Here is a 21,119-nt window from a genome sequence, read left to right as displayed (position 1 = left end):
TGGTAACTATTATCTAAGGTACCTACTCTTCTAAATTAGAGGCGTATTTGTCTAAGGAGTTAAATTTGTTATCTTTACTGTCTAATAGTAGGAATTAGTCTGTAGAGATATGTTAGTTTATAGTAGAGTCCTTAGGTGCAGCTACTAGTGCAGCGTAGGTCTTAGGCTTAGGAGGAGCAGGGTATTAATTTGCTTTATAACCCTTAGTTCTGTAGTTAAAACACGTAAATATATTAGTTGTAAAACTAGTCTCCTTAGGTTAACGCTAGTAGGTATCCTTGTTCTCTTAGCTTAGTGTAGGTTAAAGAACAGCAGGCGACCCTAGGGAGATAGTAGTAGTGTTTTTGCAAGTAGCCTAACAGTTGTAAGGACTAAAACAATTCTACCTATCTCCTAGGATATCCTTATTATTAACCTTAGAATAAATATAAGTGTAATTACAGAAGAAGGTGTTAAGCTAGTTATAGTAGTTACGTAGCTTAGACAGTAATTTATTATAGGCTACGTTAGCTATCTGTTACTACGCAAAATTAGGGAGTTTAGTCTGTAGCTAATAGTAATATGTTTCTAGTATCTAGTCAAGTTGCTAAGTAAAATATTCTATCTTAGTGTAGCAGACTAAAAACGCTATAGCAACATTAGTAATTTCTAGGCTAGGGTACCGTGTCCGTGCGCGCAACAACCGGAGTTGCGCAACAACCAAATCATCACAACTACACCATACTTTAACGCGTTGTAACTTAACAACTATAGCAGCTATTAACAAAGCGCTTGCAGCAATTGATGCGCTAAAACTAGGCGAAAAACTTGTGTATCAGCATTTTGCTACTAGGTTTAGCATTAACTGCGTAACTCTAGCTTAGAGACACAAGCACGTTTAGGACTCCTAGGAGACTAAGGACATTAACTAGCAACGTTTAACGCTATAACAGGAGATAGAGCTTATAAAGTACATAGAGTTGCTTAGTACTTGTTACTTACCACCTACTAGAGAGATAATCTAGAATTTTGCGTCGCTAGTAGCTTAAAATCCAGTCAGTAAGAGCTAGGTTACCTACTTTATTAACAAGTACTCTATCTATCTTATCTTATGTTACTCTACTAGGATAGATTAACTATGTTACAACCCTGATTCCTATAATAAATATACGCTCTACTTTAACCTACTACAGCATAAAATCTCTAAATACTCTATTAAGGGTCGCTACATATACAATATAGATAAGAAGGGCTTTATAATTAGTATTACAGGCAGAATAAAACATATGTTTAGCAAGCGTACGTAGAAAAAGAAAGAGATTAAAGCATCTATCTAGGATGGTAACTAAGCTTAGCAGACACTTATAGCGTGTGTGTGTAGTAATAGGACAGTACTACTACTAGGCATTATCTATAAGTTAGCTAACGCCAGCATTAAATTAGACTAGGTAGCTGAAATTAAGCTAGGAAAACACTCTGTAATAGTTACATTATCTTCCTTAGGGTGGACAAATGGGGATATAGGCCTTGCCTAGCTTAAGCAGGTGTTTAATTACTACACTAAGGAGAAAGCATAAAGAAAGTAGAGGCTTTTAATACTAGATAGCTACAGATTCTACATAACAATAGACTTTATTAAGTACTATAATAACTACAAGATCCTCCTAGCTGTCCTTTCCCCTTACTTAACCTAAACGCTCTAGCTGCTTAATATAGTGCTGTTTAAGCCTCTATTAATAGCATACTTAAAAGTAGTTACAATACACATCTATAAGGCTTAAAACAACGCACCTATTACTAGAGCAGACTTCTTCTGGCTATTCTGGCTAGTCTAGATGTGTAGCTTTACTAAAAAGCTAATACTTAAGTCCTTTAAGGCAATAGGTATCTATCTACTTAATCCTAACGTTATCCTCCACTACTTTGTTAAAACACTAGAGAGCTTGGATTTAGATAGGTCCTTATTGTCTGTTTATAGCAACAAGGATTAGCTTAAAATAGAGACGTTGTTGCAGCGTGTGGTTAAAAACTAGAGTAAGAGTAACATTAAAAAGATAAGACAATTAATCTACTATATCTTAGTTAAAACCTTACTCCTCTAGTATAAGATAGATGGCCTTAAAAAGACCCTAAAGACGCAGAAGAAGCACAAGAAGAAGAGTAAAACCTTAGACTTGCAGCAACAGCAGGAGTACTATAGTAGTGCAGTGTTCTGGTTACCTAGAAAGGTTAATAAAGCACGCTTCTGTAAGCGAGTCAGACAACGTAAGGAGAAGGAGGAGAGGCTTAGAAAAGCTACTAGTAAGGAAGTAGCAGCTGCTAAGAAGCTGGTTAAGGAGAAGGAGAAGGAGGAGAGGCGTGTGGCGTAAGAGGCAGCTAAGGTGGTGCGTAAGAAGGAGAAGGCTAAATAGGAGGCTAAAAAGCAGCGTTAATAACAAGAGCGTAATGCTGCAAAAGCTATATAATTACCTTAAAAGGGTAAGAGGAAAGCTTTATAAGCAACCTAGCCAAAAAAGCGTTAAAAACGTGGTCCTAGGGATGATGTTGGTGGTTGTAGTCCCCTATCGCTGTCCCTAGCTCCCCTACTTAAAACCACATCACGTGGCCGCAACGTTAAGTTACCAGCCAAATTTAAATAGTACATCTTTTTCGCAGGTAATTAATTAGTACTACACCACAAAATCACAAAATAATAGCTGTTGTGGGTGGCTCTATAGCCTTATCTAATTTTAAGTATTAAGGTGGTTTTTGGTTGTTGCGCGACTCTGGTTGTTGCGCGCACGGACACGGTATTGTAGGAATATAAACAGGTTAAAGGCGAGTTTAGCTAAACTATAGATATCCTTATCTCTATAAACTTCCTATAGACAATAGATGTAATTTATAGGGTTAGAGTAGTAGCAGGTAAAACTAGAGGGATCCTATAGAAGAGCGCAGGCAGGTTCTTTAGTGTAGATTAAGAAGAAATTAGCCTAGTCTATAGGATATTAATAGTTCTAACTATTAGCGCGTATAAAGTGTAAGCAGTTAAACAACTAATTATTAAAGTTATCTTTAGGGCTTGTAAAATAGAACAGTTTCTTTATAGCCTTGTCTAGTTAGTTGTTATACTAGTTTAAGGACTAGTAGAATTAATAAGCACTAGCTAGAGTAGAAGTTAAAGCAACTAGGGTAGTGCTCCCTAGTGGCGTGTATGTAGAAGGCGCCTTAACCTGTATTAGGGGGGTATAGAATTAGTCTATTATAGTAGGTGCGTTGTTATAAAGCTATAACTGTAATAGTATGCTAGTGTAGGTGCCTACTAAGCCTAGTGTTTTAGGCTTAGGAATATTAGAGGACTACTAAGCTAAGCAAAGGAGGTATCTAAAGCAGGAGGGGGGTTAGTTAGTAGTGTTATTAGCCTAGCCTCCTAGATATTCCTATACTAAGCCTTAATTAGCTTTTAGCTTAAGCTATTAGTAATACTAAGTAAGTTAAGTAGATTACTGCTAATGCTAAGTAAACTTAGCTTGTAAGTTATTTAGTTAAGAGGCTGTCTAATTATTATAGTTAATTAGTTAGGAGTAAAAGTGCTTAGCCTAATCTAGCTTAAGTTACTTATTATTTAGTTGCTAGGATAGCGCGTGTAGACTGCTATTAACCTTACTAAGAAGTCCTAGGAGGAAGGTAGAGAGTACAGAGTATTATCTGTAGGTAAAGTGCATAAAATACCTATCTAGATAGTTGTTAGACAGCAGGGGCAGCCCTAGATTCTAAACAAGAGGATTAAGGGACTAGAAGTTAAAATCTGCAAGTAGCGCGATAAGGAACTCTAAATAAGGGACTAGAAGTTAAAATCTGCAAGTAGCGCGATAAGGAACTCTAAAGGTCAGTTACCTAGGCTAAATTATTTAACTAGGAAGTGTTTAACTATAGTGGTAGGAAGGTGCTAAAACTGTTAGGAGAGACTGTTGTTTAAAGGGACCTAAGAGGACATAGCGCGCAAAGAGTCCTTATAGCAAAACTGTAGAGCTAGGGTTAAGGTGTCCTACTAGCTAGTGTAAGTAGATTCTTCCTATAGCCCTAGGGTAGCGCTAGTAAGTTTTTATAGGGAAGCCTGTCCCTAAGGGGAGTAGGGAGTAGGCTAGTAGATTTCTGTAATAGTATCCTCTGATTTAATAGTAGCTTACTTGTCTTTCTGTGTCTAAGACTTTAGTTAATTAGCAGATAAAGTAGATAGGCTGCTGCGTGTAATAAAGGTTCCTAGGGCAGTAGCTTTCTTATGTATCTTATAGCTAAAGTCTTATACATAATTAGAAATAGCACTACTACTCTAGTAATTAAAGGACTTAGGATCTATAGAGGTTTCTAGGTAGTGTAGGTAAGACTTGTTATAAGAAGTCTTCTTTACAGAAGTAAAAGAAGGCTAGAGGGGTAGTATAGAGTTAGGCTTAATATTATCCTTATTAGTTAGTAATATAGCTGCAATGTGTAAAGATGTTAGTAGAAGTTAAAGGGTTATGTCTATAAAGGTAAGTGTAGTAGTAGTAGGTAGTTAGAGGAGAAGTAGAGCACCTAGTGCCTTTAAGTAGTAGTAGGGCCTAAATATTTAGTAGTAAAAGTACTATATGTAAGTAAAAGACAAATTCTAGTAAAAGAGCTGTGTGTTAGTAAAAGATAAAGGAGTAAGCGTTTCTTAAAATAAAGGGGTAGGGGATACTTCGGGGCGCTGGACCTCTTAGAAGGCGCTGGTAGAAAAAAAATAGGCACTAGACTACTTAAAAGGTGCTAAAGGGAGGCGCTAGACCACTTAAAAGGCGCTGGTTAGTTAGGGGGTAAAACAAAAGGCTAGTACTCTAGAGCCTAAAAAAAGTAATAATTTAGCCTACTAAATGTTAAAGATAGGTAATCTATACTTAGAAGACGCGTAGAAGAGGCTAATTTGTACTTAAAAACAGGCACTTACTACCTACGCTAGTTAGGGGTAGGGACTAAGAAAAGAACTCTAAATAGGGCTAATACTTAGTAAAGAGATAGCTTACTAGACTAAAACTTTAGTGTAACCTTAAGCAGCAGTAGCTAACCACTAGCTTAACAAAGGCAGAAGCCTAAGAGAAAGCTAAAATTTTTAGCTATTAGGTCTGCTATTATGTAAGGCAGACTTTATAAGCATAAAAGTAGCAATATAGTAAACTAATAGATTTAAAAGAGGAGTAAATAAAATAGCAGACAGTAAGCTATAAGAGGGTAGAGAGAGAGGCCTACTTATAGTAGTAAGGCCTGTACTCTCTCTAAGTAAAAGTAAAGGTAAGTAAAGGAAGGTTCTACTAGGTTTAATGGAATCTGCTAGTAGGTTGTGACACATACTAGTAGGTTACCATCTTACCTTAGTAGAAGTCCTAACAAGTAGTAACTATGTAATAACTAGAGTAAAGGCGCGCTATGTTGCTAGAAAGCCTTAAATAGCTGTTAGCGTACTTATTAGGGCTCTAAATATATTAAAAGATACTAAAATAAGCTAAAAGGAGACAAAACACGTACTAATAGGCAATTCTTGTTACTATTATAACATTCTCTATAGTAGTAGGCCTAGGCGTCCCTATAGCGCAGGCTACCCTATAAAGCTAAGTTAGTAGAGAAACAATAGTCCCTATAGATATTATTATTAGTAATGTAGTAGAGACAGAGCATACAGTACTACTTAGCAGTCCTACTATTCTTAGTAATGTTAATCTTGTAGTAAGCAGGCATAGACATAACAGCTATAGTAAATAGTAGTTAGTAATAGTTAGTAACAGTTAGTAGTAGGTAGTAGCAGTTAGAAACAGTCTAAAATGGTTACTAAGGCGTGTTGTGTAGTGTTATCTGCTAAAACGTGTTTAAACATGCTAGAAAGACCTAGAAAATCCCTTAGCTATTCTTATAAAAGTACTAGACAGAATAGGTTAGTACTTACTAAAATAAAATAGGATATAGTAGTAACTTATAAAACTAGAGGTATAGATAGCTTATATACTGCTAGCCTCCTAGTTAGAGCTTTAGCCTGCGTAAACAGCTGCCTAGACCCTAGAGGTAAAGTAAGAGGTAAGAGAGGATTTCTGTTTAACTTTTACTAAGTAAAGGCAGAATTAGTATTAAGCCCTATTTAACCTTATAAGGTGTTATAAACGCCTAAACCCAGTTAGAATTAGCTATAATAGGATAGACAGAGTTAATACATCTAAAGCTAGGCTAAGATAATACAGTATTACTAATTATACTATTATTTAAGCTAAACAATCTAGAGAAGGGAGGCATTATTAGGCGCTAGGCCTAGGGGTACCTCTACTAGTCTTAGTAAGCTACTATAGGGCTAGTCAGCCTAGACTATATAAAGGTGTTAGAGGTTATTACTAATACTCTAGTAATTAGTCTTGTTACTACATACTACGTACCTAAATACACCTGCTATCCTCTTTAACCCTATCCTCCCTCGTGATCGCCTTGTACACTCTTTACAGCTTGCTGTTAAGGCTACAGCTCTGCCCACCGTGCTAAGCATGCCTTAAAAAGGTAACAATGCTCACTTTAATAGTGAGACAGCGGCTAGAACAGTACTTATTTGCCCTAAGGCTTCCTACAGGTTAGAGGTAGACGCATCTACATGCCTAAGGCTAAGAGTAAGGCTAAGAGCCTAACAATATCTCCCCTCTTAACAAGGTCCTAACCTAGGCTAACAACCTTTAGTTACAGGCTCTGACACGCTACTACACTAAGAAGGATCTCTCTTATCCTAAGTACTAGACCTTCTAGCAGCAACGGCACTAGCCTACGTAGGACTGTGCCTCAGCTTACCCACAGATAAGCTGGCTTAGCTAAGACTAGACCTGTGCAGGGTTAACTATTTATAGGTAGGCTAGGTCTACTAGTATAATTTAAACCTACGCTACGCTATAGCTATTAAAGTAAGCATAATATTAAGGCTACAGCTCTGCCTACTGTGCTAAGCATGCCTTAAAAAGGTAACAATGCTTACTTTAATAGTGAGACAGCAGCTAGAACAGTACTTATTTGCCCTAAGGCTTCCTACAGGTCAGAGGTGGACGCATCCACATGCCTAAGGCTAAGAGTAAGGCTAAGAGCCTAACACTTAGTCTTGTAAAAGGCAGCTAAGTCTATTACTAATAGGGTATCCTAACTATCTATAAAAGGTACCAGCTCTTCTTTAATCTATTTTACTAACAGTTTCTTGTTGTTGTAGGCTAATTTAGTAACCTCTACTGTTACCTAACTGTCCTAATCTTCTTACTCTGTTGTATTAATCTTCCCGCTAGGGACTCTAGAGAAGATAACTTTTAGTAGCAAACATCCTACACTATTAGTGTAACAACGCAGAATAATAGAAGTCTCTAATAGGTGTAGGGATCCGCTATAAGGTGTATAGAAGCACTAGGATAGTTTACACAGAGAATTGTTCTATTCCTATAACGTACTCTACGGGTAAGCGGATTAAACAGGTGAGCAGATTACTCTGCTAAGACTACACTAGATTTCTACCCTATTATAGCTTATATTAGCCTACTTTAGCCTTATATACAGTAGTGCAGTATATAATATTATTTAGAAACATCTTCTACAGCCTTCTTACATATACGTAAGTTATGTCTAACGTTGTAGCACTTTATACAGCGTCTTTAGGTTACTTCCCCTCCTTTAGCGCACACTTGCTTCTTTACCTTCTTACTATTACCACGCACTCTAAACTTAGTTAGAGTAGTTAATTAAAGGCCTTCCTTAGCTATTAGGACTTCCTTCTGCTGTAATTGCTTTCTTTTATGCGATTTACGTTGCGTAGAAGCCTTATTTACTACTTAAAGCCTAGTAATCTCCCTTTAAGCTAACACTAGCTTATGCGCTACTATAGCTGCGCCTTTAGCAAGCTTTTTAAAGTCCTTAACTATTAAAGTTAGTAAGCTGCTTGCATGCCTTTAAATCCTCTCTTAAACTAGCGTTAATTGCAACCCTAATTGCAGGGTAGTGCTTAGGGTTTGGGACTGCTAGGGCTTATCTTCTATAGTAGGTAGCGGTGGGGTACATAGGCGGACATCAAGACCTATTATGACCCGTTCTGGGTCAAGAGGGACTATTCCAGCGTCTTAGAAGCCTCCTTAGATATTGCTAGAAGTAAATATCTCCTTATAGGCGTCTATAAAGCATAGTAGGAACTTAGTTTTAGTAATATAAGTAATATAGTTATATATAAGATTCTTAGCTTAGCGCCTATATGCCTTCTTTAGAGGGGTAAAATAACCTATATCTAGTGGTTATAAGAGGTAAGATAAGTGTAGAGGCATATATAGTGTAACAATCTTTACTTCCTTATAGTATTGTTAGAAGTTAAGGAAGTTATAGCTCTTGTGGCTGTTAATAAGGAGTAGCTAGTGTACTTCTTAGGTGCGCGTCTTTGTATAGACATTAAAGTGCTTTAACTAGTCTAGACTAAGCTTGTTAGTAGTCCATCTGTTCTTAGAGACTCTAATAACCCAGTTATAGGGCAGATTGTCCTCTTTATACTAGGCAGAGAGGTAGTTGCAGCCTTTAAAGATAATAAAGGGTAGAATAGTCTACTCTGTGCCATTAATGCCCTATATAACCATTATCTACTCTTAATTACCCTACTACACTACCTTTAGCTGTCCTTAACGCTCTATGCCTGTAATAACTACTCCTGTTAATATCTAGCCTATTATAAAGCCTGTCTTATTAAAGTTGTATATGTTATTGTCCTAGATACTATACTTAGCTTTAACATTCGCTATAAGCCTAAACTAGCCCCTAATAATCTCTAGATCCTTACAGAGGGCTCTCTTGTAGTTGTACTTACAATTAAACCTTACTTTAAGGTTAGGGCGGCGCTTAATAAACGTGTTAGGCTAGTTTATGCTAATATAGCCTATATTGCGCTTAGCACGCAAAGAATTAGCTATATCAGCTATAGCAGCCAGCTAAGAGGCAAATCCTTATGCATCTAGCTTAAGGATGTACTTAGTAATTACGTCCTCCTTAGTCTAGTCTATAATCTGTTAAACTGGCGTACAATTAGCTTATGCAGGTTGTCCTGTGTATTAAGCGTGTAGTATACTGTAAGGCGCGTTATATATAGCTACAGCGCATTATAGAGTAAGTGTTACGTCTTATTTAATTACCTAGAGCGCAAGCTGTATTACAGCTTCTCTTAAGGGCGTAGATTAATGTTGTTGTTAAGGCATTGCGTAGTAAGGTGGAGGTTTGGTGTGGTCTTGGCAGAGTAATCCGCTCACCTGTTTAATCCGCTTACCCGTGGAGTACGTTAGGTCTTATACAAAAGAATACTTAAAAATTAACTATCTAGGCCTGTTAACCTTAAACCTTTTATACTTTACAAGTGTTAGGGAGAATTAGAGTGCTAGCCTAGGTTTAGGATAGAAACAGATGTAACAGCACTAAGTTAGAGATAAGTTAGATAGGGATTGGACAGGAGGCTTTAGAAGGACTAGTGCGTTACAATTAGCAAATATAAACAACACTAAGGTTACTTAGCCCTTTAACTAGCTGCTATTTAATACTAACCTAGTAATAGTATACTTACCTTTAAGGTAGTAGGTATACCTATAAAAGAATTTAAATAGAATTAACGTACCCTACAGGCGAGCCGCTTAACAGGCGAGCCGCTTACTTTTACTAAGCCTCTACTAAACTCCACCCTATTATGGCCTAAAATAACCTAGTTTAGTGCTGTAAAGTGCAGTATAGCCTGTAATACTATTTAGAAACTACTTCTACCTCTTTCTAACACGTTTGCGCGTTGTGTCCTGTCTGATTGCACTGTCTACAGCGTCTTTAGGAGGGCTTACCTCCTTTAGCGCGCACCTGCTTCTTTGCCTTCTTCCTATTACTACGCACCCTAAACTCCTTTAGAGTTATTAATTATAGGCTATCCTTAACTGTTAGGGTCTCTTCTACCTAAACTTGCTTTCTTTTGTGTAATTTTTGTTGTGTAGCTGCCTTATTAGCAGCTTAAAGCTAAGTAATCTCCTGTTGCGCCAACACTAGCTTATGCGCAATTATTACTGCCCCTTTTGCTACCTTCTTAAACGCCTTAACTATAGAGGTAGGCGAACTATCTATATACCTCTAAATCCTTATCTTTATAAGCGTTAATTACAACCTAAGTTTAAGGGTGTTGCTTAGGGTTTGCGACTGCCAGAGCTTGTTGTTAACAGGTAGTAGTAGTAATAGAGTGCGCAACTTCACATTAAGGGCTATTATAACCCAGTCTAGGTTAAATAGGACCAATCTAGCACCTTAGAACCCTCCCTAGATATTCTTAGAAGTAATTACAGCATTGTAGGCGCGTATAAAGCATGGTAGGAACTCTGTCTTTATAATATAGTTAATCTAGTTATATATAAGTATTTTAGCTTAGCGCCTATATACCTTCTTTAAAGCAGCAAAATAACCTATATTAAGGGGCTGTGTAAGGTGTAATAAGTAAGAAGGTAAACAAAGAGTAATAATCTTGTTATCCTTACAGTATTGCTGGAATTTAAGAGAGTTATAGCTCTTATAACTATTAATAATAAGCAAATAGTAGGTGCTAATAGTACGCTCCTTTATATGCCTGTTAAAGTGCTTTAACTAGTTAAGACTAAGCTTGTTAGTAGTCCAGCTGTTATTAGAGACTCTAATAACCTAGTTGTAAGGCAGATCCTCTTCTTTATACCAGGCAGAGAGGTAGTAGTAGGCTTTAAAGATAAGGAAGGCCAGAATAGCCTATCCTTTGGTATTAATGCTCACTATAGCCGTAGCCTACTCTTGGTTGCCTGGCTAGATAGCCTTTAGCCAACCCTGTCGTTCTAAAGCTGTAACAACTGCTCCTAGGGAGATCTGGCCTATTATAAAGCCTGTCTTGTTAAAGTTATACATGTCTTTATCCTAGATGCTATACTTAGCTTTAATGTTAGCTACTAGGCTAAACTAGCCCTATAGAACCTCAGAATCCTTACAGAGGGCTCTCTTATAGTTGTACTTGCAATTAAACTTAACTTTAAGCTCTAGGTGTTGCTTAACAAACATACTAGGCTAGTTTACGCTAATAGGGCCTAGATTGTGCTTAGCGCGCAAAGAATTAGCTATAGTAGCTACATCTAAGAGCTAAGGAGAAAATCCTTACACATCTAGCTTAAGAACATGCTTAATAATTACCTCTTTCTTATTGTTATCTAGCTTCTGTAAGTTAGCTATAGAATCTGCGCGTAAAGGTTGTCCTATGTGTAAGTTGCTTAGTGTCTTTTAAGGGACCCTGTAGATAGCTGCAGCGCGTTACTAAGAGAGATTCGCGTCTTGTTTAAGAGCCTGGAGCGCAAGCTGTATCTAAGCTTCCTTTAACGCGTCTAAATGGTGTTGTTAAGAAGACATTGGTGTAGGAGGAGAAGTTTGGTGGGGGCTTAGCAAAAGTGAGCGGCTCGCCTGTTGAGCGGCTCGCCTGTGGGGTACGTTAGCACCTTATCTATATTTAAAATATTCCTTGTTTAGAACCTCTAAACCTTGTAAACGCCTACTAAGACAAGTAAGACGCAGTAAATAAAGTAGAGGAAGCTGTTTACCACATTATTGTAGTATAGTGGCAATTGTTAACCCTAGCTAGTAAGCCGTTGCCAGCTTATATCCTACTAGCAGCAAAAGGCTTAAAACCAGCCTGTTAAGAATTTTAGTGCAGAAGCCTGTAACAAGTTAGTTTGTTGGTGTAGTGTTGCAGCCAAAAAGAGTAATTGTACTAGTACAATTACTCTTTTTGGCTGTAACAGTTATGAGCCCGGACGCTGAAACTGTGCACCAGCAGAGACAACATGGATTTTGAGTTTGATGGGTGACGACAGCCGAGTGCTGAGACCTGAGTCTTGCCGCAGCTAAGTTCTAGTCAGAGCGTCAGGCAGGTGTGCCTACAACAAAACTCTGTTACAGTAGCGCTGTCCTGTGTAAAACAAAGATTCTTAGCCATAACCCTGCTAGCCGCCACTTAGCACGGCAATACCGTTGCGATATCTCCACCTCCTGCCTTGTGGCCAGACGTGGGGGGGTGTGTCACACCGGAATTTGCCTATATTGTAGCACTAAATTGTAGTACTGTTGTACTAGTACAGTTACTCTTTTTGGCTGTAACATGTAGTTTACTAACAAATACTAACATTAGCAAGGCTATTCCTATCTCTACTACCTATTGTTTGATAGATAAACCTTACCTGCCTCTAAAACCAGAACCTTGTTACTTTCTGTCCTATCTGCCTCTAATTAACAAACTTTCGAAACAACTCTAATTTAAGGTTAAGGAACCAACTATCTCTTACTACAGATAATGTTTATTGTTTGCTCTAATATAATAACACTATCTGCTCTTAATTATATATATATTTCTAGCTGTACAATTAGGGATTTAAAGTGTTTACTAGTCTCTGCTGCTGTTAGTAGTCTCTAAGTACTTTTATACTTATAACTAGTAAGTAGTTTATGCCTCTAGATAGAGTTATTATAGGTATAGTAATATATAAAGTAGAGGATAATACAGAGCTTCTTAGCGGGTAAAAAAAGGTTTCTAGAGCGCGCTAACAGAGGTGTTACCTGCTAGTTTTTAGCGTGTAGCTCCTTTATTGTTACAGATTTTAGTCCTAGCTACATCTTAGATAAATAATAGGATTAAAGGTTACTGCTATTTAGCTTAGTAAGGGGTAAATAATGTAAAACAGTTATATTTAGTACGTGTAAAGGGGGTAACGTACTCCACAAGCGAGCTGCCCACCCAAGCGAGCTGCCCACTTTTGCCAAGACCACACTAAACTTCACTTAACTTATAATGCCTTAACGCAGCAACCTACTAAAGCCTTTTAATAAAACTGATATACAGCTTGCTCTTTAGGTAATTAAGTAAGACGTAACGCTAAGCGTGTAACGCGCAGCAGCAATCTACAAAGTTCCTAGAAGAACACTAGACACTTAACGCGCAGGAACGCTCTCTTAACGCGATTGTAAGCCTAACATGATAAGGATAACTAGTACTAAAGAGGAGGTGATTATCCAGCATGTACTGAAGCTAGACAAGCAAGGATACTTACCCTAGCTTGCTAATGTAGAGGATATGGCCAATTCTCTGCTTGCTAAGCGCTATTAGACCCCTATTAGCAAGAACTAGGCTGCTAACTTTGTTAAATGTTAGCTAGAGCTTAAAGTTAAGTTTAATTGCAAGTACGACTATAAGAGAGCGCTTTGTAAGGATCCTAAGGTAATTAGTAACTAGTTCTAGCTTATTAAGAATACTAAAGCTAAGTATAGTATCCTAGATAAAGACACCTATAACTTTAATAAATCTGGCTTTATAATAGGTACTATATTAACAGGAGCTGTTATTACAGGCTCTAAGCGTTAAGGGAGACCAAAGACAGTGCAGCAGGGCGACTGTGAGTAGACAAGTATCATCTAGGGCATTAATGCAAAGGGCTGGTCTATCCCACCCTTTATTATCTTCTCTAGCAAGCACTACCTCTTAGCCTAGTACAAGGAGCCCAGTATACCTGACAACTAGGTTCTTAATATCTCTAATAATAGCTAGACTAACAATAAGCTTAGAGTTAAGTAGTTAAAGCACTTTAATAAGCACACAAAGGCGCGCACTGTTAGTAGCTACTAGCTGCTTATTCTGGACAGCTACAAGAGCTACAACTTGGTTGAATTTCACTAGTACTGTAAGGAGCACAAGATTATTACTCTGTGCATGCCTCTACACTCGTCGCACCTGCTGCAGCCACTTAACGTGGGTTGTTTCTCCCTATTAAAGAAGGCCTATGGCCGCCAAGCTGAGCAGCTGATACGCAGCAAGATTACGCATATTACTAAACTTAAGTTCTTGCCATACTTTAAAGCTGCTTTTAATGCTTTAATTACTAATAGCAACATATAGGGAGGATTTAGAGGCGCTAGTCTAGTCCTATTTAACCTAGAGGCTGTAATATTAAAGCTTGAAGTACGCCTGCGTATACTAACACTACCTACTATAGATAACAGCACATAGGAGTCTAAAACACTAAGCAACACCCTAGAATTTGGGTCTTAATTAAATCTAATTTAAGAGAGGATTTAGAGACACGCTAATAGCTTACTAACGCCTATAGTTAACGCCCTTAATTAGCTCACTAAAGGCGCAGAGCTAATAGCGCATTTACTGGTTTTAGTGCGCAACCAGGTTGCTAACCTACAGGCAGCTAACAAGGCTGCTACACATTATAAATTACACAAAAGAAAGCAAATCTAGCGTAAAGGGACACTAACGTTTAGTAAGAGAGTGCGGCTAACTACTCTGAAGGAGTTTAAGGCCTGTAGTGATGGGAAGAAGGCAAAGAAGAGGTCACGCGTTAATAGGAGCACTTAGTCTTTAAGGCGCTGTGGCACATGTAGCAAGACAGGGCATAACGCGCAAATATGTAGTAAAGATACGCAGAGTACTATAGACTAGTATAGCTTACTATTTAGTACAGTATATTGCTGCTGTGTACTGTAGTATTACGAAGTAGTTGTGGTGTTGGTGTGGTCTTGGCAAAAGTGGGCAGCTCGCTTGGGTGGGCAGCTCGCTTGTGGAGTACGTTAGGTAAAACATGTTACAGAGAGAAAGTAAACAGATTTAGTAGCACACGCTAATAAGTAGTTTAGTAGGTTTCTGATATTAGTCTAATCGCATCTAGAGGCTTCTATCTGTTAACATCTACTCCACCTCAGCCCTACTAAACCACCCCCTGCTAGCTCGCGGCCAGAGAATCGAGTTTTTACGGTAGTGCCTAATTATGGCCGAGAACGGGCCTTAACGGATCAACACAAGGTGTTTAGGCTCCTGGTGGGCAGGAGTCCAAACACTAATATTACAATAAAGGGGGTGTATTTAGGAATGTTTAGTACGAGTAAGCCAACGTCAAAGGGTCTTAGGAACTACAGCGGAAAGAATTCCCTGTTTGTCTATTATTTGTTCTTAAAGTTAGCATGATTAATATAACTATGGTTTGAGTGGTTTTGTAGAACGTTCAGCGGATTTTGATGACCCCTTTTCGTCTCAGTCCGCTCAGGCATTCCCCTTGTAGCACTGTAACTAATTCCACGCAGCCAAACATTCCGAACCTATCCGGCTGTCGAAACCAAACACCCGTTCCAGTTCTAACAGGCTATATCCCGGCCTGTCATATCTGTTGTCCATTCAGTGCCCCCGCAAATACCGTGCTGACGTCGCCTCTTAAAGGTTCATGTCTGTTGAGTACGCGCACCATCTGCCTTCCTCTTGTGTGACCGTTTCTTCTCTTTCATTAACAAGATGCCTGGCCCTGTGTTTTCTTCACATCGCATTGCGGTTCTGGCCGTTGCCGTCTTCTTCGCTTTGGTCTTCATCTACTCGGCAGCACATGGCAAGAACCCTGTGCAGCAAATTAAAGACTCGGCGAGCGGCGCCGCCAGCGGTGCGGCGAGTGTCTTTAAAGGCGAAAAGCCATCGACAAGCGATCTGTTTTTGAGCCTCTATGAATCGATACGAACAAACGTCTCTGCGCCGACATACAAGGACGCTTCTGGGCAAGTGTACAAGATTAATGAGAATGGACCGTGGTGGAAGAAGCCGCTGAGGAATGAGATCCTTATTGTCGACATCGATACACGAGTACCGGATGGTGACAACGAACTGTGGAATTCAGAGAGAATGGACTGGCTAAACATGACTGCCGAGAAGGAAGGCAGTATGGTGTCCGCCTCGTTCATGAACCATTTCCTCTACTGTAAGGACATACACTGTGACCGAAAACCCCCTCGTGCCTGAACTGATTTCGCCAGCCCGTATCCACGGCTACGACTATCGATTCTTCAACGCAAAGGAAATGGAATCGTCCGGCTACCACAACACGTGGGTCAAACCGCACGTCCTCGCGCAGCTGCTCGAATCCTACCGTTTCGTAGTCTTCATCGACGCCGACGCGACAATCCAGCACCTCGAGCTGCCCATCGAATGGCTTTTCAACCGCTGGGGGATTACCCCATCCACCTCGATCGCCATGCCGCTCGACACACGGGAGGTGATCAACGGCGACGAAAGCGTGTCCAACGACAGCAAAGGCAAGCTGGTGCTGAACACAGGCGTCGTGATCGCACAAGCGCTTCCCCACACCACCGAGATGATGACGGCGTGGAAAGACTGCCCCACCGAGAAACAGTACCCGGGCTGCGGGATTTGGAAGCAGAATTGGTCGCATGAGCAAAGGGCCTTTAGCGAGTACATTCGCTGGGACTACAATCCCTCGGGCACCGAGATTGTCGAGATCCCCTGCGATGATGCCATGGGATATCCTGGGATCAATAAGCATGCGAAAATCTTGAGTAAATGCACGGGCAAGTTTCTGAGGCATCATACTTTGGATAAGAGCTTGACCAAGCAGAGCACCGAGGAGGCCATGTTGCAGGCTATGACGGACTTGACGCATAGGATCCTGCATGAGAATCAGGAGAAATACTGGTTCAAGGAGGGTGAGGAAAAGGGAGATGAAAAGGATGAGCGGATACGAGCCGGGAAGCTGCGACCCGCTATGTGATGGACTTTGGTGTTTCGTGATGAGTATTTTATCATTCGATTTGACGGGCATTTAAGCGAAGGCGTTTCTCGTGTGGTGGTTTACTCAGTACTTTGGTACGCCATAGATTATCTTTTCCGGACCTTTTCATCCTGTACGCGGCTTTTGGAACACACTGGGCGACTTTCAGTCAGAGTTCGCCAACCTTATCCTCTGAGCTAGTCACATCACTGTGATGCTCGAAAGCTTGAAAACGAAACGCTGGAAATTCAGCCGTATCCTCTTCTACCCATCGCAGCACGCCTTGAACCACTTGTATTTCTCCTCGTCTTGTAGCCTAGCATGGAGGCGACGAAGCCGTACTCGAGATCGTTGCGGCATTTGGGCAGATCCATGTACTCAGCTCGCAGGCCTCCGTTGTCCTCGATGCTAGCGTCCAGGCACAAGTCGACAAACGACCTTTCGCCAACGATCTCATCCTGCTGCAAAGCGAACCAGGATATTGCCGATCCGATAGAACGCACGGTACCTCTACGACTCAGATAATTGCGTGAACATGGCGGCCACTCTTGCGCACCCTGCATGACCCTTAACGACATGCGTTGGCGATGGGAGCGCAACTGCTAAACCGTTGCTATGTCCTGAATTCTTCGAGCTCGGCTTCGAGTTTGTCAAGTGCCGTCTGGCCTGCCATGGTGTGTTGATCGCGAAGCTCCGAGTTGTGCTTCAGGAGCCAGTTGACTGTTAATACTTTGGAACCTGCAGCGGCAAAATGAAGGATGTTGCTGCCTGGATGGTATGTGATGTGCCAGCGGGGGTCGTCTGTCGAAACTTCGCCCAAGCAGCTTGAGACCACTCTGAGTAGTTTATTATTGGGCATCGTGTGCAGACTTTCCTCGTCAGACACGGGGTAGAGATTGAATAGATAGCCGCGACCAAGTCCCTCAGACCATTCGTAGACCGCATCAACAGGGACTGTATGTGATGCATGGGTGGCATCGCTCGCAAATGCAAACCAGGAAGAAGACCCAACACGTCAGAAGCCTGGCTTTCGAAAGAACGCAGTTGATACGTGGGCCTCTTGATCACGAACGACCTGGGAGTCCTTGTCGTATGCCGCTCTGACATCCTCCGTCCAATCTTGCTGCCATCCAGACGGTGGCGGTACCTACCGATCGACCTCCGCTGTGAGCCAACCGGGTGTAACAACAGCAAAGAAATCTTTTGTCTTTGGCGAAATTTTTGAATCACTGCTCCAACAAGCTTACTTGCAAGTCCCCTGCGACGGTAAGCTCTGTCCACACGGACCAACTCGAAGAGCAGTAAATCGCAGTTGTCGAACTCATCTTGAAATACGCCAGCGCCCTTCATGATCGAGTGATCGTGGTAGTGTGTCTTTTAAGTGTCCGTACCTGTCGAACAAGCCAAAGCCAAGCTTGATGTCTCCTGTGAAGGCTGTTCCAGTGCTGCATAGAAGTCACAAGCGATTTTGCTTCTACGGATCAGCTTGGCGTTGCAGTAGGCCACCTCCTTGCCAGCAGACTTGGCAATGCCATCGATCTGTTCAAGCCACTCGAACTCGGCAAACTTGTTGTTTTCAAAATCATACTCTAACTCGTCGTGTTCATCTTTGTCACTTTCGATGCTGGGAAGGGTTCCAGTGGAACCTCGAGCGGCAAATTCGTCTTCGAGCGGAGGACTGAAGTGTTCGTTTAGCCCGTTTAGCTCCATGGAAGCAAGAGGCGTCCAAATCGACTCGCAAGTGCGACGCTCTCGAGACACTGGGTCGTTCTCGGCTGCTTTGGAGGTGAAACGCGGCTCCACCTCCACGATCACCTCTGGAGGATCAAGCTTTCGGCGTTTGAAATCACGACTTGCCTCAGTCGCAGTGGTGCATCCAGAGCCAGCCTCTTTAATCGTGTTGCTGACCATGTTGCTGGATGGCTATGTGCTGTCAGTATTGATTTGAGTGATGCGTACGTGAACACACCACTGTGTGTTTGTCAGGATGATGCAAGGTCGCTTGTCTACTCCCATAAGCCAACAAGTGGCACTGAAGCCGCGGATCCAGGACGGATCTACTGGTGGCGCTCAAGGGCGCGACGGATGGTGTGAGGAACAGAGTTGGGGGCTGAGGTGAAGCGGTTCTGCAAACAGAAGGCGCAAGCTCAGCACAGGTCCAAGAGCCCGGGTGGGAAGGAGAGGCGTTCACGTGCAGCTGTGACAACCTGAGGGCACTCAGAAACGAGTTTACGGAAATGTATGGAACAGACAATGCAGGCGTTTCAGTTGGCGCCGCAGACATGAGATGACGACGGAGTGGAGGTAAAGATATGAGCACAAGATCAAAAAGACAGCGGAAGCGGCAAACAAGATAGTTGGAGAAAAGAGGCTGCACGTATGGTTTACTCTACATCACCTCGAGCCTGCTATCGTAATTAGCCAGACTGCTTGAAAGCGCAAGGGGCAGGCCCAAGTACTGGGAAGGTGAATTGTCCCGACATGTCAGCGAAATCAGTATCCGTGACAGCGAGCTGCTTGACAAGACTTGAAGTCTTTGTAATAGCCACACGAGCTGTGAGGTGACGAAAGGAAGATGGGGAGCTGAGCCTGGACGAATATGGTGCTGCCAAGGTGTGACCATGGACAATCGCCGTTATCGCCGCGCCGCACATGGCTCTCACACGCACGACCATGTAGGCTTGTAGCTGCCAACATCGCAGGCGCTCAAGTAGCGCCCTCCCTTTAGTCTATGGACGTCCCGGAAGTGAACGTGCTCTTGCTGGGTGACGCTGAATGCGGCAAGTCGACGTTCCTATCGTGAGTGTTTCCTCCACAGAGACCATCTGGTGTAGCCCCCCACCTGTCCTCACCTGCATGATGCTCTACTGCTGCCATGTTTCAAGCACTTGAGCTGACATGTTGTAAGACGCTTGAGTCTCGGCGTACAGCCTCACGACGATGACCTCCCACCCTACGCGCTACCAACACTTCGTGACGAGGACCAGCCGTTCGAGTTTGATATCTCGCTCTACGGGCGTCCGTACAAGCTTCGATTCTACGACACCAAGTCGCCAGAAAACTACACACTGCTACGCCCGCAGTTTGTGATACTCTGTTACGACATAACCTCGCGCGCATCCCTTGAATCGCTCACAAAAACATGGCTCCCCATCGTCAACGGACACTTCAACTACGACGAGAACCTCCCCGTCATGGTACTAGGCCTGAAGCGAGACTTGCGCAAACAATGGACACTGCAAGAAGTTGGGGAAGAGAAGAAGGGAAGGGGAGCGAGTGTGATGCCGCACGAAGGGCTCCAGGCAGCGCAGAGAATGCTGTGCGATCACTACGCCGAATGCAGTGCTTTGACTGGCGAGTTGTGTCGGGAGGTTCTACAAGATGTCGCCAAGACATGCGCAAAGACAACGACTGAAGCTGGAGCGAAGAGTGGAGGCGTGCTCTCTGAATGTGCCGTCATGTAGAATTGGGTGGACAGCTTCGGACACCAGTCACTCGGCCTTCAGCTTCACATCGCCCCGCAAACAGGTCAACATTCTGACGGCATGCGAACCCATTGTCACTTGTTTGTTCCTTCCTCCGCCACCCGCACTGCGCTGGCAGGTGAGAGAGGCCGAGCGGTCTCCTGCTCCTGCTAGCATCTCGACTGACATGCCGAGGCAGTTGCCAGCGCGCGTTTCATCCCCCGCGCGGCAGAAGTCGGAACGCGGCAGCCACGAGGGAAAGGGCAGAATGCTCTCCCAGGACCCATGGATGAAGTGTGTGGAAGCCATGGCAAGATTCACGTTGGTCTGGTTGGCAAACAAGCCAATGGTGCCCGCCAGGTGCTCGGCTCCGGCAGCCCGCGTGGCTCGTGGGAGGGGAGTGCAGATGCAGGGCACAGCTGAGGACGCCAGTACCGGTACATAAGTACGGCGTGCAGTGCCGCCGTGTTCGAGGGCTGCCGTGTGTGCCATTCGCCTGCTGTGTGGGCCAATGGATGCTTGTTCTTTTTCTTTCTTTTCTTCTCCTCCTTCTTCTTCTTCTTCTTCTTTTGCTGCGCTGCTGGTGTGATGTCCGTGTCCACGTGCCCATGCATGTATGTATGCGGCCTAATGCACGAGCGACACAATGCACGACGCGGCAGTTCTGCAGGCGAGAGTGGCAGTTCTGCAGACAAGAGTGGCAGTTCTGCAGGCAAGAGTGACCCTTCAGCAGGCAAGTCGACCGGCGCTGGCGCGCACTGGGCCACTGGCAGTAGTCAGCCGCTCGCCCGACATGGCACCTGCTGCTTGCGGTCGGGCACGGCGGTCGGGCGCGGCATTCCACGGCGGCCCACCACGCGGTTTGGCTCCGTGGGCTCGACGAGAGCGAACCTCGGGAGAGCTTTGGCCCGCCGCGCAGTCGACTGACAGCTCCCCACCTATTTCCCGCCTATCATTCCGAGCATCGCAGCGCGCAACCACGCTACCGCGGCCGGCAAGCGCAGCAGAAGCCTCTGGCGATTCTCGTCGACACCGAGACGCTCACCACCGAGGTTATAGCTGCCAGCACCAC

The 21,119-nt window shown here is 42.8% G+C and overlaps 3 protein-coding genes across 3 annotated transcripts, besides 26 other annotated features; 2 read left to right on the top strand and 1 right to left on the bottom strand.

The window, feature by feature from the left end:
* Positions 1-659: part of a mobile genetic element that runs on past the window's edge.
* Positions 1-5,366: part of a mobile genetic element that runs on past the window's edge.
* Positions 660-714: a mobile genetic element.
* Positions 673-2,771: a mobile genetic element.
* Positions 2,112-2,139: a tandem repeat.
* Positions 2,772-5,363: a mobile genetic element.
* Positions 3,484-3,540: a tandem repeat.
* Positions 4,494-4,556: a tandem repeat.
* Positions 5,102-5,366: a long terminal repeat.
* Positions 5,364-5,734: a mobile genetic element.
* Positions 5,367-5,370: a direct repeat.
* Positions 5,735-5,787: a tandem repeat.
* Positions 5,788-6,457: a mobile genetic element.
* An 11-nt stretch (positions 6,458-6,468) lies between these two features.
* Positions 6,469-6,619: a dispersed repeat.
* A 298-nt stretch (positions 6,620-6,917) lies between these two features.
* Positions 6,918-7,068: a dispersed repeat.
* A 248-nt stretch (positions 7,069-7,316) lies between these two features.
* Positions 7,317-7,378: a dispersed repeat.
* Positions 7,379-7,422: 44 nt separating this feature from the next.
* Positions 7,423-9,289: a mobile genetic element.
* Positions 9,290-9,304: a mobile genetic element.
* A 302-nt stretch (positions 9,305-9,606) lies between these two features.
* Positions 9,607-11,476: a mobile genetic element.
* Positions 10,402-10,610: a mobile genetic element.
* Positions 10,402-10,613: a mobile genetic element.
* Positions 10,408-10,604: a mobile genetic element.
* Positions 11,477-11,495: a dispersed repeat.
* A 1,249-nt stretch (positions 11,496-12,744) lies between these two features.
* Positions 12,745-14,611: a mobile genetic element.
* Positions 13,709-13,923: a mobile genetic element.
* A 711-nt stretch (positions 14,612-15,322) lies between the features above and the next one.
* EKO05_0010302 (uncharacterized protein) lies at positions 15,323-16,583 on the top strand (the record flags this gene model as incomplete). Its single annotated transcript, XM_038943145.1, has 2 exons — positions 15,323-15,776; positions 15,832-16,583. 2 exons carry the CDS (start codon positions 15,323-15,325, stop codon positions 16,581-16,583), a joined length of 1,206 nt encoding a protein of 401 aa, XP_038794372.1.
* A 1,377-nt stretch (positions 16,584-17,960) lies between these two features.
* Positions 17,961-18,494, bottom strand: EKO05_0010301 (uncharacterized protein; the record flags this gene model as incomplete). Its single annotated transcript, XM_038943105.2, has 1 exon — positions 17,961-18,494. One exon carries the CDS (start codon positions 18,492-18,494, stop codon positions 17,961-17,963), a length of 534 nt encoding a protein of 177 aa, XP_038794374.2.
* An 820-nt stretch (positions 18,495-19,314) lies between these two features.
* EKO05_0010300 (uncharacterized protein) lies at positions 19,315-20,047 on the top strand (the record flags this gene model as incomplete). The annotated part of the gene is made up of 2 exons (XM_038943036.1): positions 19,315-19,382; positions 19,492-20,047. 2 exons carry the CDS (start codon positions 19,315-19,317, stop codon positions 20,045-20,047), a joined length of 624 nt encoding a protein of 207 aa, XP_038794375.1.
* Positions 20,048-20,565: 518 nt separating this feature from the next.
* Positions 20,566-20,616: a tandem repeat.
* Positions 20,617-21,119: the final 503 nt, after the last annotated feature.

This window comes from Ascochyta rabiei, chromosome 19 (genome assembly GCF_004011695.2).
Source record: "Ascochyta rabiei chromosome 19, complete sequence".
Taxonomy (NCBI): domain Eukaryota; kingdom Fungi; phylum Ascomycota; class Dothideomycetes; order Pleosporales; family Didymellaceae; genus Ascochyta; species Ascochyta rabiei.
This window is presented reverse-complemented; position numbering and strand designations above follow the sequence as displayed.